Source organism: Centruroides sculpturatus, unplaced genomic scaffold, assembly GCF_000671375.1.
Source record: "Centruroides sculpturatus isolate CEXI.00-Female unplaced genomic scaffold, Cexi_2.0 scaffold919, whole genome shotgun sequence".
NCBI lineage: Eukaryota > Metazoa > Arthropoda > Arachnida > Scorpiones > Buthidae > Centruroides > Centruroides sculpturatus.
In genome coordinates, this window is record NW_019385088.1 from 42279 (window position 1) to 61889 (window position 19611).

Consider the following 19611-nt stretch of genomic DNA (forward strand, 5'->3'; position numbering starts at 1 on the left):
GTATTTACAGTGAGGTATAGGGTTAGGTTCTACATAAGTGAAAAATAAGCTAATAATTTTGTTTATTAATACAATATAATACAAAATACATATAAATTTTTAATTTTTAAAATGTATTTTATCATAAAATAAAGTAAAATGTTTTTATTTAAAAATTTTAGTTTCGAATTTCTTACATTTTTCGGAAAAAAGTATCCATCTTTAATTGTTTACATTTTTGATTTTTCATTAAGAATTTCGGAATATGGTCGAATATGATGCTCCTTTTTACATTCGCACTTCGCTCCCAACATTGTCTAACTCACAAACTTCATCCGTCAAACTTTCCTTAGTTGAAAGGATTCATTAACCCGACATAGAGCTACGGACGAGCAAAGACACTGATTGGTCGACCACCAGTCGCCGTAGCACATATATAAGGTCAGTTTGAGCGGGAAAATTCAAGGTGGCTAAGGAGAGATAAATATTGTCTGGCCAACGAGAAGTAGATTTGTCTCACTAACGATAATTTGTGATCACCGGAAGTGCTATTGCATCGTAAGGTGTTTTCCTGAATGAACTGATACGGGATACATTCATTGGCACTATGGATTCGGACGCCATTTATTGGATTATTTAAGTTTAATATCTTGACTCGTGGGTACCTAAACGTTTAGTATTTTAATATTAATTTAATGCAAATGTATACATACCCAATAATATTAAACAGAAAAAANGACCACAGAAATTATTAGGCTTCAAATAGGGTGAACGAAATCATGCCCCGCACACACAGTTTAACACCCACACATATAGAAAAAACCTTGAATCTTTTGTATATCTCGAAATTTCAAGGTGTCCCGAGTCCAAAAATGTAAAAATTTGGAAGGGTTCATTTTTTGACCAAGCGCTACACTTTCCCCGTTATATATAGCAGCTGAAAAAGTAAAAATTATTGAATACATGTTTATATATTACTTAGAGGAGTCTTATAGCTTTTGAATAAAAAGTTTCTATGTTCTATCTTTATTAGAACTCTATTTATTGAATATTTTATTCTGAGGTCACGTGATGACATCAGAATTTCTGGGTCTCTTTTGGTAATAAGTCCGCCCCTGGACGGAGTCGGTAGATTTTTACGCGACTCCACAGCCCTGGTTAACATCCACTAAACAACATGTTTAGTGGATGTTATTTCATTTATAAGTTTGTACTTTATTGTGCACCCCATTTGAAGAATTTGGTGACTGAAATATTTACCTGAATGTTTTTTTTCTGTGATTGAACTTTAACTTTCTTGGTACAGTACATCATTTTTATAATTTTGGCCAATTTAATTTGCATATTATGGAACATAAAAATACAAAAAAAATGTTGGAGTTTCCTTTAGACTTTTACTTTACATAAATAATAAATATATTAAAATCAAACTTACTCGCTTTCAATTTCAGCAACTGTACATTTATATTGTGCTGTTGAGAAGAGACAGATATCAGCAAATTGTCGAACTAAACGGGAGGAAAAATTAATTCTGTTAAAAATTTTAAATTGCATTTAAAATATAAAAGCTTTCACTATAATTATAAAATTAACTGAACTGAAGTATGGATCATTCTGTCATGATTAAACACAATATCATCATTTATTTAACAAAATTTATAGATTTTCCATTTTGATAAACCATAACTGGTCATTAATGTGTGTTTAACATCTAATAACAAGGTTAATAACATGGCGCACAAATATATCTGCTAAAAACTGAAAATAATATAGTCTAAAAAGTTCTCGAATATGGAATCATCAGTTATACTCTAGATCACAAATAAGTGAGTGACCGATACAAGCTTTCACTTTTAATATCTTGTCTTATATTCATACAAAAAAGAAAGCATTGCCTAAAAGTCCTGGTACTATAATCTATAATCATGTCAACTTATAAACAGATTGATCAAGTTTGATTATAATTTAAGTTTCACAGAATTAGAAAATTTACAGAAAATTGTATAACATTCTTTTATTTGTAGCAACTACAATATGCAAGGGATATTGCAAAATCAACTTCAGATTGGCTGGAAAAAAGTCACAAATACAGAAAAAAAAAAATTTATTACATACAAAGCACACATCATGTGAAAATCAGGCACTTGGTATACCATAGCACCAGCTTTTGTCAAAGAATGGTATCACCAAGTTATCCAGACAGTTGCTGACTCCATCTGCGAGCTCCTTTATTGGTTTCAAACACTGGACGGCCAGTCAGACCATCTTGCTGAAGAGATGGTAATCGCTCGGCACCAAGTTTGAGACCATAAGAAGGGTGGTCAAAAATCTTCCAGATGAACTTCAAGTAAGCCTTTGTGTGAACTGTAGTGTGAAACCTACATGTTGTCGTGGAGGAGAACACCTTAGTGAGTATTCTACACCTTTTGTTTTGGATTTACCTCTGAAACATCTTCAATGTTTCACAATAAACTTTTGACATTATTGTGGTCCCTGGTGCCAAGAATCTCATTTAAAAAATTTCCTGGTGCATCTTGAATACTGTGGCCATCATTTTTTTATTTGAATTTCTGGGCTTGTTTTGAGAATGACTTGAAGAAACAGTCAAAACAGTTGATGCTTCTTTGTATTTGGGAATTAAATACATTTATCATCCCTCAGTAACAATTCTAATCAGAAAAACTTATTCCCTTCTTCCCAGCAGTACAGAATAAATGCCAAAGCTAAACAGTAGTTTTTAGTTTTGTAAACATTCAGTTGTTTTGATATACACTTCGCACAGGACTTCTGAGAATCCAATATCTCTTTGACAATTCAAAATAATACTCTATGAAAATTGAGGAAATTCATCAGAAAGTTCTGAAATCATGAAACAACATTTATCATTATTTACTTATGCATTACTTGCATAAGTAATTAATACTTATGACTGATTAACTGCTACCAAATGTGCATGATGAGTAGCGACAAGGATGACATATGTGCAGCCACTCTGAATTTCCTTCACCAATCCTTCACTAAATTGACACTCAAAACATTATCACAGGCACGACACAATCAAATGATGAACCTTGGTGGCTGGCACTGTCCTGCTTGCAGAAAATGCATCACACCACAAACCATGGCTGGCTGGATTGGTGATGTAATAGTTGCAAGTGGCAAATGGATCCAGGATCCAGTTGCTACTTGCAACCAAGTCAAAAGTTTGCATTCTGGAATAAATGGTGGTTCCTTTTTAAACAGAGTTTATCTTCACTATTATTTTTAAACATAATAGCCATCTTACAGAATTCTACAAGTGGATATAATTGTTAAAATGGGTGGTGGAAATCATCTATCTATGGACATTTCCTAACTGTACAATAAATAAATAAAATTCCAATAGTGAGCTATGATATTTTTTAAAATTCCTTCAATATTTTTCTTTTAAAGAAAGAATTAGTAATTATAAAATTTCTAGAATAGAAACTTATAAAATATGGACTAAAAGACATTTGTTTTTCTCTAAAAGTTATTATTAAGAAAATTTTACTAAAAGTCAGCTATCCTGTAATAAATTTAACGACAAAGTAATTTTTACTAATAAATTTTTCTGTTGCAACCATTCTTGTTTGCATAAAAAAGTTAATAAAAACCAAATCATTCTTATTGTTACAATAATTTTCTTCTCTAAATGCCCCCTTTTTCAACAAATTAATTATTTCCACTTTGTTGTCGACAAAGTAAATATTTTAGTGTCCATAAAAAAAGGAATGTATTTAAAAATCAAATAGAACAAATAAACAAACACTGACAGCCCATGCTGCTTGTCATTCTTGTCCACTTTGATAGGAATAGCAGAAGCAGCATAAAACTGAAGGGGAACACACATTAAACACTAAGCTTGTATCTTTAATTGCAATGATTTGGTTAATTGATAGTTTTTTTGTTTTTAGAATTATATGTAATTTTTATTATCTACATTGTTAAAATTTATTTTAATTAATGTTTAGATGTATACATAAATTTATAATTAAATTATAATTATTAGAAGTTGATCCTTGATTAATTTAATTTTATGTTGTGTGATATGTTTCAACAGTTTGCATTATTGAAAATTTAAACTTCTAACATTAAATACTGACCTGATACTTTTATTTTTTTCACTGTTCGATTAGAATTATTTGCAATGTGCACATTTACAGCTATATCTTCTCCATGATGATATAACTAGAAAATATAATAATAAATAATTCTGAAGTAATCATTGTGATAATATTTTAATTTCATAGCAATTTTTTTTTAATGCAAATAATATTTATTAGAACAATTTTATCTAGTTACAGTAACAATATTACAATACTGTTTGTTAAAATTAAACTTTCTAATTGATTCCATGCATGTTAAAAGATCAAACATGAAACATTTATACTTCTCAAAAATGTCATAAGCACAATAGTGTGCTCCAAATTCCAAATACAAATCAATATTTAAAAGAAATTAAAATACGTATCCATATAAATCCATTTTTTTGTATATCATCTAATAATGTTTTTCTTTGCTATAATCAATCATTATGGGTCAATGCACATTTATATATAAATATTATCAAAACTAAAAGATGAAACTTATAATTAATGTAGACAGAAATTTTTAGAAGAGAAACAATCATCAGATGGTAATTCCCAAATGTACAGAACAAAAATTGTAAGAAATTTAAGTACAGTAGAGCCTCTACTTGCCAGTCCAACAAATCCAGTAATCCAATATTCTACAGGATGGTGTTTGTGAAATTTTTGTGTTGCGTCCCGTCGATGTATGTGACAGAGACTGATGTACAGTACATATATATTGTCAGTCACTAGTTATTTATTGGATGTGCAATTAGCAAAACAGTGACAATTGTGATCAACACAGTAAACTAACCTGTGAACTGCATTTTTTTTACTGTACAGTATACAACTTACAAAATCCAGTAATGTGACAGCCACCCACCAGTCTGATATACGAGATGATAACTCGTATGTTGAATTAGAGATTTTACTGTATTTATTATAATCACATTATATTAATATTAATTTTTATTGAAGATGATATAATGTGTAAATATAAAAACATGTTCTTTTTAATAATATGAAAAATTACACTAAAAGTAACCAGAATAAATTCTATTGTCATTTTGATATGTGCTTCTTATCTTTAAATACTTATATTATACTTTTGTCCACTTTGTTCTTGTGACCTAGGACTCAATGTACTGAGGGAAGAGAAAAGTACAATTTCAAATTATGTTACAGTAAATGTATTTCAATTGGAAATTGTTTTTCTTGTCCCTCAATATAACAAGTCCTAATTAATAAGAATGTCCAAAGTGGACAAAAGTATATCATCATTGTATATTAACCTATAAAGCTTTAAAACTTTCCTACATATAATAAATATTGTATTGCTATGTATAATTCATAATCTTGATATACCTCCTTATCCAAAGATGCTTCAAGATGTAATTTATTAGGCGACATCATGAACTCCTTACTGACTTCGACGCTTGGTTGTTCGCCTTGACGACTCGGAGCATACATAATTTTTCTAATTGCTAATCTCACAGAATTTCTAATAAAAATATTTCATATAATGATCTTTATTTAACTATGAAAAGTTATAATATCAATAGTATATATTTATTATTATTTTTAAAGGCAATCAATTTCTCAGTATATGTATTTGCATAAAATAACAATAAACTTTAATGAATTCTTACTCAATTAAATTTGTATTAATATTAGAAAAGATTAGTCGATATTGATATTTACTTCTGAAAAGTATTAGTAAGATTAAAATGAATGTTTACGTCTTATGATCAGATATTTTAAAATGTAATACTTAAGTTCTACAGGGTGTTTCATAAGTAATATTTTTAAAAACACTAATATCTATAAATACAAACTTATGTTAAATAAAAGTCAACAGATAGCTTATTTCTGAGAAATTTGGGCATGTATTGTGAAAGCCAAACTTCCTAGTCTGAAAACACCATTTTCAAAACCATGTTTGATTGATTCCCTGCTCAACTGCATCTGAATTTCCACAAATTACAGTTCTGGAAATCCTCTGTACTTGTGCAGTGATGATGAAGATCCTTGAATGGATATTATTCACTTCTGAATTGAAACCATCAAGAGCTAATGACCACTGGCTCAGCTGCCAACAAGCTGAGGTCTGGCAGATAACTTATACTGTGGTAATATAAAACTGTGGGTAATATGCAGAAGACCTTACAGCAGGATTCCAATAAGTCCATCTGGCAGGCAGCATGTGAGACTGGACTAACATGTTACACAGTTAATGGTTTTCTGAAAACAAACATGCAATCTTGTTCCTAGATACCATATTATGACATGGATATAAGCCCTAAATATTGCAATCAATAAATGAAATTTGGAGGGATTGCACTAAGCTTGACATTCTGAAACAACTCTGGTTGATTTTCCTATCTTATGGAGTGATGAAGCAATATTTCATGTTGGTAATTTTGTCAATGGATATAACTATACTTATCAGTACAAGATGAAATCAAAACTCAAAGCAAAAGAAGCTCAGTATCAGCCTAAAGACATATGTGAGCTGGAACACGTTATTTGGCTGTTTTACTAGATTTTGCTAGATACAATGAATGCAGTATGCTACTATGATATGCTGGAGAATAGGGTGTGGCCCATGACTTTGCAATGGAACAACATTGAAAAACGTCACTTCATGCAGGATAGTGCTAAGTCACATTCTGCCAAACTAATGAACAAGTTGCTTGATGAAAGATTCCCAGCAAAGTGGAACAACAGAAGAGGACTGCACGAGTGGAGTTCAGACTTAACTCCCCATAACTTCTCATGGTGGTTCTCCTGATTTTGTGAAATCAAGAACAACATTATTGTAAGCTTGATGACTTTAATATATTGTGGTATTAGTTTTGTGTTAGTTTGTTATTTGAAAAAGAATGTGTCCACCAAATAATAGTTTGCTAATGATTTTTGTCCCTTTTTAGCAAAATTCATAGATAATCACAGATTCGTGGGTGTAGCGGCTGCATCAAATGTTCGTAACTTCTGATTAGTGTATCTGTGTAAAGATATTTTTTATAAAAGTTTGTTTGTTTTCATACATTCAATCATAACATGCAATAAAAAATGGAATTCCTATTTAAGAAAATGAAGTTGAATCCATTTGCATCAATTCTAGCATCATCTACGATGAAACTGATAGTCCCATCTTCTGGTCCCTTTAAAGTCTAACATTTTTGGTTAATGAACTTTTTTAGGATGTATATTCTTCAAGTTATTCCAATGGATTGATTAAAATTGACCACACTATATATCAAAATCTTTAAACACTGAAATTTTAATAATAGAAATTTTTCTACTTTGAAATTCTTGAATTGTCTTTGCTTATATTACAATTCCTCCTACCAAAAGAAAAAGGTAATAGCAGCAAAGTACTAAATTCATGAGAAAAATCACAAAAAAATAACAATTTTTATTGATACTTTTATCAAGTAATCTAGAGTTTTTTAAATGCTTTATATAAATGTTAAAGATGTGTTGCCAATTATGCTATCTTGGATCATCATTTCCAGAATTATTAATTTTGATATATGATCAAAATTAATGGTTCTGGAAGTGAACGTCGGATGGAGGTCCTGGTGGTATAAATGCTAAACTTTTATTGTATGTAACAGATATGCTTAAATTATATATTCAAATTGGCACTCCATTTGTTATATTTATTTGCATTTCAAACAAATAGAACATTATTATACACAACTAACCATTAAGCAAAATATAAAAATATAAGTTATTTACAGGTAGCCCTCGGTTTACGCCGCAGTTCCGTTCCTACAAAAGCCGGCGCAAATCGAATCGGTGTAAAACGAACCTGTATTTACAGTGAGGTATAGGGTTAGGTTCTACATAAGTGAAAAATAAGCTAATAATTTTGTTTATTAATACAATATAATACAAAATACATATACATTTTTAATTTTTAAAATGTATTTTATCATAAAATAAAGTAAAATGTTTTTATTTAAAAATTTTAGTTTCGAATTTCTTACATTTTTCGGAAAAAAGTATCCATCTTTAATTGTTTACATTTTTGATTTTTCATTAAGAATTTCGGAATATGGTCGAATATGATGCTCCTTTTTACATTCGCACTTCGCTCCCAACATTGTCTAACTCACAAACTTCATCCGTCAAACTTTCCTTAGTTGAAAGGATTCATTAACCCGACATAGAGCTACGGACGAGCAAAGACACTGATTGGTCGACCACCAGTCGCCGTAGCACATATATAAGGTCAGTTTGAGCGGGAAAATTCAAGGTGGCTAAGGAGAGATAAATATTGTCTGGCCAACGAGAAGTAGATTTGTCTCACTAACGATAATTTGTGATCACCGGAAGTGCTATTGCATCGTAAGGTGTTTTCCTGAATGAACTGATACGGGATACATTCATTGGCACTATGGATTCGGACGCCATTTATTGGATTATTTAAGTTTAATATCTTGACTCGTGGGTACCTAAACGTTTAGTATTTTAATATTAATTTAATGCAAATGTATACATACCCAATAATATTAAACAGAAAAAATAAATATATTTAATAAAAATCTTTGTTTTAACGAATGTACAATGTCAACACTGAAATGAAAATCAGTCTAGCATAGGGAAAATCGGGGAATTACACCTCGAAGCGGTGAATTGCGCAGCAGCATTATTGTGAATCGGCGTAAATTGAACCAGCATAAACCGAGGGCTACCTGTATTTTGTAGTAACCATCATGTATAGCTTGTTTATTAATGTAAAGAGTTTGTGGATCAAAAAGAAAATTTTTATACTTTTTTATCCATTTATTTATGGCTGAATTATTAATTATAACAGAAAATATCTAAAGTTAATAGAATAAAATACATGGTAAAAAACAATAGCCAATTCAATACAAGTCACGTGTAATTGCTAAAAATTTTTTAAATTTGTAGAATGTAGGAAATGAAAAAAAATCAAACCGTTAATAATGTTTCATTAGAAATCATATATATATGTAAGTTTGTGACAAGTCATATAGAGAGCTTAAGGGGAAAAGATTACCTTTTATGTGGCTTTTCATCAGGTGTATCTGCTACATACGCTTTTAATTCATAATCCACTCCACATGGTTTACCAGTATCTCCAGGTGCTGGTTGTAATGTGACTGAAGCTGGACAATGAGGAGGCAGCTATATAAACATTTATTTCAGATTTTAAATTATTATTAATTCAAAAAACATTGTTAAGATATAAATAGATATGTATCCATGAAAAGCAGTTTAAAATTTACTGGAGAATAACATAAAATATTAGAAATTACATTATATGAGGGACATCCAAAACATAAAGAACGTTTGCACATAGCACTCTGCACAGGTAAATTATCTCCATTGATTCAAGGTTAATTTTGTTCCTTGATGTGTTAGCTTAGCTCCTGTAAAGTTTTGATAATGGCAGGTTTGTTGTTATTGTTTTTCTAAGGGTTAAAACGTGTACAAAAGTAGAAAATCCCACCAAATGTGAAGTGTTATTTGTTTTCTACATGCAAAGAAAACTTCATTTTATAGAAATTCATAAAAAAAATCATTGAAGTGAATGACGATCATGTTACAAAGCGAGTGCGAGAAAATGGTGTTTAATGTTTAATCAAGGAAAATAGTAGCAACTGCACCACTGCAGCCGCTGTGCTTCAAAAATTTGGCTGGGACATTTTCGACCACCCACCATACAGTTCCAAGCAGGCTCCCAAGCTTTCACTTCTTCCCCAAGCTGAAAGAATTTTTGGGTGAATTTAAAACATTTTGTAATGGATGAGAGATGAAAGAAGCTGTAACTAACTAAGGCTTCAGCTGTGAAACTAAGTGTTAAATGGGAAGAGACCTGGTTACATTTATTTTATAATTGTTACTAAGCGGTGTGTGTAATGTGAACAAACTGTTGATTCCGGCAAGCATATAATTTTTTGTACCTCTTTATTAGTGGTTTATGTCATTAATGCTCTGCAATCAATGTACAGTTTCTGGTAAATGTGGTGTCATCCTTAGTTGTATATCTTTAATTTTAACGTCAACTAAACAGTTGTTGCATGGTAAATTAGAAATATGTTATAAAATCCAGAATTGTCTTGTCGGTCACTAACCACTTCTGGAATAGTCTTAACATCCCAATCGGAAGTATCAAATATAATATACATTGTATCTATGTTTTCATTTTCCTTATGTACAGTACATAACCATTCCTGATATTGTCATATTTTCGTCACCCAAGTTCGGTGCATTATTTCACTTATTTTGTAGTGATGTAATCGTGATTTCTTTTTGTATTTGACCAAACAAGTGGTTTGGTCCTCACCGGTTCATCTACATATTTATTGTAAATACGTTATAATGTTCTTTATTTATATTTGTACAAATTGTATTAGTCATTATTTGTTGTCACCTGTGTTACGTGCATCTTATATATAATTTATACATATGTTTTCTGTTTTGTATTTAATAAACTACCGGTGCAGTGCCCTATGATACTATCACCCTGCTCTCCTTTTCATCACTTGTCTTCTTCTCTCTTCCTCTTCTTTCACCATCTTTACAACCTCCTGGTCATACCTTTGAGTGGAACCAGGAGGTAGCCCCTTCTTTCAACTAGTATACTATGTATGTCACTAACTGGCTAAAAGAATGACAGTAGAAGTCTATGACAAAGCACTATAAAAACTAGTGTTGTACCATGACAAGCACTATAATCATAATGGTGACTACATAGAAAACTAACTAGTCTTGTAATAATTACTTAATAAAACTTTTTTACTATCATTACTGTTTTTTCCCTTTTTTTTATACTTTTATAGTCAAACATTCTTTATTTCTAGATGCCCCTCAATATATATATATTGAGACATATTATACACATATTCCATGATACAAAACAACATAATACAATAGAGCGTCGTTTATCCGAAAGCTGGTCAACCAAAATGTCAGTTAACTGAAAGTGTTCCAGTCGGCAAATTTAAATTTCCACTAGTGCTGTGGCACTGCAACCTTTGGCTATGTCTTGGGCTACTCCAATATTTTTTTTGTTGGTGTGTGTGTTTTAGCTGGCAGCAGTGGCACTTTTGTGTGGTATTTTTCTGAGGACTGTAGGAGTTGATCTAGTATCAAAAACGTTTGATTCAGCACAACACAAAAGTATAATTCTTTTTGTTTTTATATTTTTCAAATATTTATTTTGTTTGTACAAAGTAAAGAAATAATTTTTAACGATACAACAACCACGATTATTATTATAAAAATTTTCATTAGGCTTAACATCAATGAAAATTTAACTCCAAGCAACATGCAACAGAGAAAAATTTCAACATGGAATAGGTTTATATATTTTTTCATACATAATCTGAAAAATAAGTTATCTGAACAACCCCAGTCCTCAATTGATTCAGACAAACAATGCTCTACTGTGTATATATATATGTAATGTTTTGTGTCATGGAATATATATGATAACAAATGACAATTTTGTATGCAACAAGAGAAAATTCTTTTGAACATTTTGTTAAATTTAGTAAACAGCAAACTTTTACATTACCATGTACAAGTATGAAGACATTTCAATAGCATGCTAAGCTATTGTCTGCAAGCTAAAATACAAGCTTGGAAGAATTCATGTTATTGATAAGATTTTTAATGATATGAGGGTAGGCTGAACATGCTTGTAGAACATGAACAAAAACAAATAGCAAGATCAGGCAAAAAATATATTAAAGTACAATTCTTAAGCTTCAAAATCATGTATTTATTTTTCAACATAGTCACCGTTAAGGCTAACACATTTCTCCCAAGATGTAACAAGTTTTTTCATTCTGTCACTGAAAAATTCTTCAGACTTTTTTCGAATCCAGGACTTGACAGCTGCCTTCATCTCATTGTCTGAGGTGTAATGATTACCCTTGCGTAGAGGGAAAAAATAAAAATCACAAGGCGCAAGATCGGAGGAATAAGGAGGGTGTAGAATCGGTTCAAACTTCAGGTTTTGCAGAGCCTCTCCAGTTGCGCACAAGGTGTGTGGACAAGCATTGTCACGTTGCAAGATTATTGGTGCCAGGCTGCCTCTAGCACGACAAACTTGACGTCGGAGGTGTTTTAGAGTCAGTATGTACTGAGAAGAATTTACCGTTGGCCCTCAGTCCAAAAAATCGGTCACATAAACTCGGTGAGCATCCCAAAACACAGTCAAAAGAAGTTTTTTTGCAGATGGTTGTTTTTTGAACTTTTTCACCTGAGGAGAAGACAGATGTCAATATTCAGTGCTCTGTCTTTTCTCTTCCAGGTCATAATGATGGACCCATGACTCGTCCCGTCACAATATTCAAAAGAAAGTCGTCTCCTTCATCACGGTAGTGCTGCAAAAGTTGCTCGCAGCATTCCAATTGACACTGTTTGTTCTCGTCTGTGAGAAGGCGTGATACCCATCGTGTACAGATTTTACGGTATCCCAATTTTTCAATAATGAAGCTGACTTGTTCCTTGGATATTCCAATATGGTTTACAATACACTTTTGAGTGATTCGCCAGTTGTTTTGAATCAAATCGTCGATGAGTTTGCAATGTTTATCATCTGTGGAAGTGATCGGACGTCTGCTGCGTGTTTCATCAACAATTACAGCTTTTCTAGGCTCGCAACCATGAAATTTTATTACCCATTGATTTACAATAGACCTATCAATAGCATCGTCACCATAAACAGCCTTTAAACGATGATGAATCTCAGTAGGAGTCACTTTTTCAGCAGTTAAAAATTTGATAACAGCACGCTGTTCAACTCGCATTGACATAGAACTAGGACATGACTTCATACTTCTGCTTCTTGAAATATACTGGACGAATGTAACAATTTCAAACCTGTGCATGCATATAGAGGGGAATGTTACTTTCATATGCCACCTGGCATATGAAAGTAACATTCTGAAGGTCATTTCATTTGTGAATTACAAGCATGTGTGCATTAGTTTTCAGCCTACCCTTGTACAATGAGTTTCTGCAAGATTAATTGCAATTCTTGTAAAAGAGCACTTTCAAAGAGAGAGTTTGGGATTTCTCCATTCTTGTAAAAGAGAGAGAGAGAGATCCTTCACAAGAATAGAGTAATTCCAAACATTACAATATTTTTAATCTCACTGACTATTAAAGAATAGATCTTCACAAACTCCTACATAGTTTGCAAAGGGGTAGTCAAATCTGCAGTCCTCCTAGAGTGTCCAAAACAGATAAGGTTGAGTGATTTGAATAGTTATCCCGTTTGAACAATTGTTTCCCTCCATAGTTATTCAGCAAAGAAATGAGTTATGGAGATGAGAATCATCATCTATTAAAATAAAATCAGTATCCATAGTCATAAGATATAAACATACAGATCCAGGATTTCATCACAATACTTCACTGTTGTTATAGTACCATCTCAGAAGATTTGTGTGGCTGATGATTGATATTCCAGCCCATACCATCAAAACACCTCCACCATAAGCCTTTCCCAAATGTTAGAGTTCCAGCCTCTCTTCATATCAAGGCACGTCAGTAATTGTTTTGGACACTGTACCGAGACACATCCATAAAAAGCCATATGTTGGTTCATTGTCTTAAACCCGGTTAACACACTCGAGACCAATGTAATCAAATTCATATTTGAACAGACACCAACTGCTGGCCTTCTCATGTGACCTGTGACGAAGCCTTGAAGACACAATTTGCTGTGTGTTCTTCCTATAGATGCAGAGATCTGCAACAAACTGATATGCTGTGTATGACATATGATGTCTTGCAGTTATAGCCTTGGATGTCCAGAAACAAAAGATTGTTCTGAATACTTGGTCCAAAGACAGTACACAATGCTGTGATGAACATTCAGCCATCTTGCTAGTTGTAACTGACTTTGTCCAGGATTTAGTCATCCTATTAGTCTCCATCTTTCTTTTGTTCATTTTCAAGAATACTGCAATCTCAAATTTTTCAGATAAGCACAACTATGAATTCATTGTACCCACCATAAAAACTCCCTCATATTGTTTTTTATGCAAATTGTTCAGACAGAAACAATGTTTACATTACATCACAATACAGTACACAAGATTTTTCCTCCTGATTTCAAATATCCAAGTAACAGTATAATTTTTTAAACTTGTTGCTTAACTTTTGAGCATTAAGTGTACTTATATCAGTATAAATATAATGTGAAATGACTATAATAAAAGATTTGAACATTCATATATGCATTTTCTTATCATCAGTTTCATAATAAAATCTCATCCCTTAACATAAGGCTATAACAGCTGGAACATAGATAAATTAAACACTACAAACCATGCATACAATCTTCCAACAAACATGTATTTGAATTAAATACAGAACAGAACATTTTTGGCCTCTTTTACAAGCATGCATAATATGTCCAATTTTACAAAATGTTAGAGATTCTAATTTTAGAACATCTAACATTCTGTAAAGTTCAACACTTGATGCAGGACCCCTAAAAGATGCTTTTAAAATTTGGAAGACCAAAAAAAGCATGATATATTCGAATCTGTGGTATAACAAGAGGCTACTGTATATCAAAAAATTTATTCTAAAATTACATTCTATATCTACTCATGATTTAAAAAATTCATTTTAAAGTTATACTTTAAAATGAATTTTGGTGAAGTTTTTTATTGATTCAACTCAAAATATAACTGTAAAGTTTTAATTTTTCTATCATTGACAGAAGAATGCTCAACTGTACTGTATATACAGAGATTATTATTAATCTATAAGATTGTAATGCTTACCTCAAAATAAAAAGGATATGCATTAGGACCAAGCTTTTTTATGAGTCTTTCTTGTAATCTTGTCATTGGGCGTTTGTTGTTCGGATCCAGCGGATAAATTTGTTCGGATGCTAAATACAAATCTTTGCGGAATGTCAAACCGAGAACATCTAAATCTTCTCGACCGTAACGAAATGCTGCTAGCACGTGACCGAATACTTTATGATCCTTTACAAAGTCTGGATCAATCAGCACTATGCCATCTAATCAAAATTAAAAGTTAAGTTTTAATGTTTACTTTGAATTAATTGTTATAATATAGAAACAGTAGACAAACTAAAATTAAGATTTCTATCAAAGCCTATAATTATTAATTCTATATTCAATTATAATTATGAAGCCTATATTCAATTATATATAGTATCTCGTTAGTTCATTCCTGATGATGGCTGTATAGATAGCCAAAAACATTAGAAAATTAAAAATATTTGCTGGAACTTTTTAAATTTTATATCTCATTTGAAATCTTGACAAACTTTGTAAAATACTGTTATCTTTACTCAATACAATTCAATACAAAATTTTTTGAATGTGATTATTCTTTAAGAAACTCAATTTAAATTTTAATTTAAATAGAATTAATAGAAGATTCACATTTAAAAATTTATTAATGGTGATAATCTTAAATGTGTAGAACTAATACTGGATAAAACTAAAGCAAAAAAACCAGAAATCCAGCAAAAGAAACATAAAATTTAATGAGAAACTAACATTTTTCATGGCTTTTAACAAATCATTATCACATTAAAACTGTTCTAAAAAAGGAACATACAAATAAAACAACAAAACTTTTAGAACAGAGCAACATTTAATTGGTCAGTGAAGCAAGTGTGAATTTGAGTGTTAATTAGAAAAACATGGCAATTAATTACAACAACACTTTTCTGCAATTGTAGAGGGCTTATTTTTAAAATCGTGTAATCAATTTTTCTAATTGATTAACATTTGAATTCACACTTTGTTTTAAAAATTCTACTTTTCAATTTGTGTGTTATTTTTTAGAATAGTTTGTAACCTGACATTTAACTCATTTGATTTTATGAATGTACTCAATGTGTTTCTGACGTGTCGATGATAAAGTACAAATTCCACTCAGTGCGCTTGCTCGATGTTTGGTGACATTTCAAATAAAACTCCAATGAAATTCACGAAAGGAAGAGTTTGGTTACTTTGTGAAGAAAATGGCACCTGGCAATATTGATGTTTCTAAATCTACTTGTAGATTAAAACATGAAATGATACATTACTTCAGAAGGATAAGACTGAATCTGTGTAAAGTACCCATTAGGTAATGGCTATTTCCAGCACACAGTCGTGTCGATAATCGTTGGAAATGGTGGAAAAATAATATAGTACTTTACAAAATTATTATTATTATTTAGCAACATTAAAATAATGAAAGCAATAGGAGAGTTGATTAGTGAGAATGATTTGTATTACAAGCATCTTTTGTTTTATGAGAATACAGATTTATGCCGATCTATTATATACAAATGTGAAAGAATTAATATTGAAAATTTAATTTTATCTAAGTTATTTCCTAAATTATCAGTTAGATCAATATTAGAAAATTAGAACAGCAATATTTCAAATCGAGCTAATTTGAAATTACTAGACGATTCTAGTTAACTTGAATACACATTAACTTCAAGAAATGATGTATTTTTCAGTGTACTTATCATTTAGTAGTAATCAAGAATAAATCACGGCATGTGTAACCTAACAAATGTTCTGAAACTCTAAGTTTTAATTATTCTTTATTATATATGTAGGAATAGTTATTGAGATAGAGAAATAGAAATGACAATAATCCAGCGCTCATAACCGTCATAACCGTCTTGATAGAATGATAATATTCTCGCCTTCGTAGCGTCTTTTTGTCCTTTCTCACTTTCGCGTCGTCACCAACTGTCATCTTTCTCACTTCTCCCCTTACTTGGCTCTCTCCCTCGTTCTCCTCGCCTCCCCCGCAACCCATCATAAATTTATTGTCTTAACGGTTTAGGAATGTTACTCATCTAAACCCCACATATATTTGATTATAAAGAAAAAGGAATGATATTTGAAAGTTTTTATTGATTTTTCCTATTTCACTTTAAAATTATTTACTGTTCTACTTTCTTTCTAATTGAAATTTTCCATAAAAATTTTAATAATAGTTATCTTTCTCCAAGCTAAAATGTTAAAATTAAATTTCAAAGTATTTGTGAATATAATAATTTTCTGTTTAAAATTAAATCACTTCTGTTATTTAAATTGAAGTAAACTTCGTTCATTCAATAATCTAGAGATTTAAAAAGAAATAAGCATCAATTAATTTGACTATATATACATTTTATTAGTGTTTATAAAACACTGTTTCTTCACATAACAAACTATGTACATAATTGCCAGTGACATTTAAAATTTTGAAGTTATGTAAAAACACTATTCGCTCGTATATATATTTTTATAATAAACTGCTTTAAAATATGTATCAATTATATAAACTTAAAAGTATTTTAATGAACTTGTTATCTATCCTTTTTAACGAATCATCATTCAGTTGTTTCATAGCAGGTGACATGTGTAACTGTTCCCAGTGCAATCAAAAGCCATCAGAAGACAGGATAAGTGTGTCACAGCAGTTTAGATAATTAGAGCAATTAGTACATTATCAAAGGTCATAGATTCGGTTCCCATCCAGACTAAACGCTGTTTTCTTCCATTTGAATCGTACTGCATGATGAATTTAAAAACTTAAAACATTTTATGCTCTAAAAAATGTTAAAATTAGAACTTACCGATTGGATCAACATGACTAATATGATCGACAAAATCTCTCTTTCCTAAGTAAACTGTTATCTGTAAACAAAAATTTTAATAATTCAAGTAATAGTAAATTTGAATGATTTTTGAACATCAGAAAATAAAAATAGTATACAATATACATACTTTTCCATTTGGTGAGCTTTTCTTGAATACTCTGTAAAAACCAAATTGTTATATTATTTACATAATCTAAATATTTATTATATATTAACAAATAATTATAATAATACAAAATTTAATGTGTAAGCTCATGTTTCATTCTTCTTGGTAATTGTCAGTTATGAAAATACATCTTATAACAAATTTATTGGGGCCACAAATCTTATTTAATTATTATAAAAATCAAAAGGCGTGTTTTATTTCAATGGATAAAAAAAATAAAAATTATGTTTTTTATTTGAAAATAGTTACACAAATGCTTCTAATCATTATAAAATTTATTTTTGATTAAGAATTACTTTTAGTAGCATCGTTAAAAATGAAACTTTCGACACTACTCGACTGTTACATCAGTGGATTGGTGTAAAGGCGATGTCAAATCTTGAGTTAAAGCTACCTCGCAAGTCAAACATGCCAGCAATGAATGCATTTTCTTGAATTACATACAAAAAAATTAAGTTAGATTTCATTTCCATTTACAATACATGATTATATCGATAGATTATCGGATAAAAGTAAAAGATATTTAAATAATCTCAAATCCATAATTTAAATGAATGTTTATATCAATTTACAGAAGTGTATTTAGAAATGAATCCATTTTGTGGCATAAGATAGAATGGCAACATTTTTATAATTATTTAATAAATTATCCATGTATATATTCATAGGAAGCGATAAGAATAATACTTTATATAAACTATAGATTTTTAGACTTTTCTATCTGTTTAATGCTTTTGGCTCTTAGTTCAAACTGTGGTTATGGAGATGATTTGAGTTAGAGTTTGGTTTCCCTAAGACATTAAAAAAAAATATATCGTTCCAGGGAGATTGACGTGTAAAATCTCTAAAAATACTTGAGGCTTACTATATATTTAACCAGAATTCAAATTCAATTGCACATGCAGGCTCTATCAGCCAAATATTTTCAGTGGTTTTTAGTGTGAAAGACAATTCTAGTAAAATAAAGAAAACATATGTAACAGGATCTAGATTCTTCATGGATTTACTTTCACATTAATTTCTATAAAATGACAAATTAATGTAGAAGTAAATCCTTAATTGTTATCTTTACAAACAAATGTAAAAAATGATGATAATCATTTACTATTCTAATAATGTTTAATAATTATTATGGCTTAAACAAGTAGTTATTTATCGTGATATCATCACAGTGCCAGGCTGTGATTTTTAATCATATTTTAATTTAAAAATAAGCTTTCCGTATCTGGTCTCAATTTTCATCTATCTAACTCTGTTCTCGAGATTAACAAAGGACAGACAGACGGCAGTGGGAATGTACTATACAGGTCTGCAATTTGAAAATTGCAGTTCAATTACCTGAAATAGTGTTCATTACATAAATATGTATATTTTGTGGGCAACCACTATGAACCATTTTCTTTCTTTTCACTACATTAATTCATTTATTTTGCCTTTCTCATTACTAGGAAAGATTTTTCACTTCTCTATTTTATGCATCTAAGAACAACTCAACATGTATTGGGTTGAGTCATACGTAATGTCTTTATATATTTCTATGCATTTGAAGCTAGAACTACTTAAAATGACAAAGACAAAACCTTTCACACTTTGTTTCTAGCAGACAATTCTGTTGAATAATGTTATTTGAAAGCCATATCCCATACTTGTTTATCTTTCCTAATTAATGTAATTCCTAACTGCTGATGACTGAGACACTCCAAGTTTTTCCACAATTTCTCATGTACAGTAGACCTTACTAT

At 30.7% G+C, this 19611-nt stretch overlaps 1 protein-coding gene across 2 annotated transcripts in view; it reads right to left on the reverse strand.

Annotated features, from left to right (window-relative positions):
• Window positions 1–19611, reverse strand: part of LOC111634511 (beta-arrestin-1-like) — a 74220-nt gene that overhangs the window by 26083 nt on the left and 28526 nt on the right. Inside the window, exons 3-10 of one of the 2 annotated variants that reach the window (XM_023379306.1) lie at window positions 17831–17861; window positions 17680–17740; window positions 14858–15099; window positions 9103–9230; window positions 5436–5571; window positions 4104–4188; window positions 1415–1487; window positions 1240–1275 (exon numbers count right to left, since the gene is read on the reverse strand). In XM_023379306.1, coding sequence (XP_023235074.1) covers window positions 1240–1275; window positions 1415–1487; window positions 4104–4188; window positions 5436–5571; window positions 9103–9230; window positions 14858–15099; window positions 17680–17740; window positions 17831–17861 — 792 coding nt within the window. The remainder of the gene's footprint in view (window positions 1–1239; window positions 1276–1414; window positions 1488–4103; window positions 4189–5435; window positions 5572–9102; window positions 9231–14857; window positions 15100–17679; window positions 17741–17830; window positions 17862–19611) is intronic. The other variant, XM_023379307.1, reaches the window with a different exon arrangement.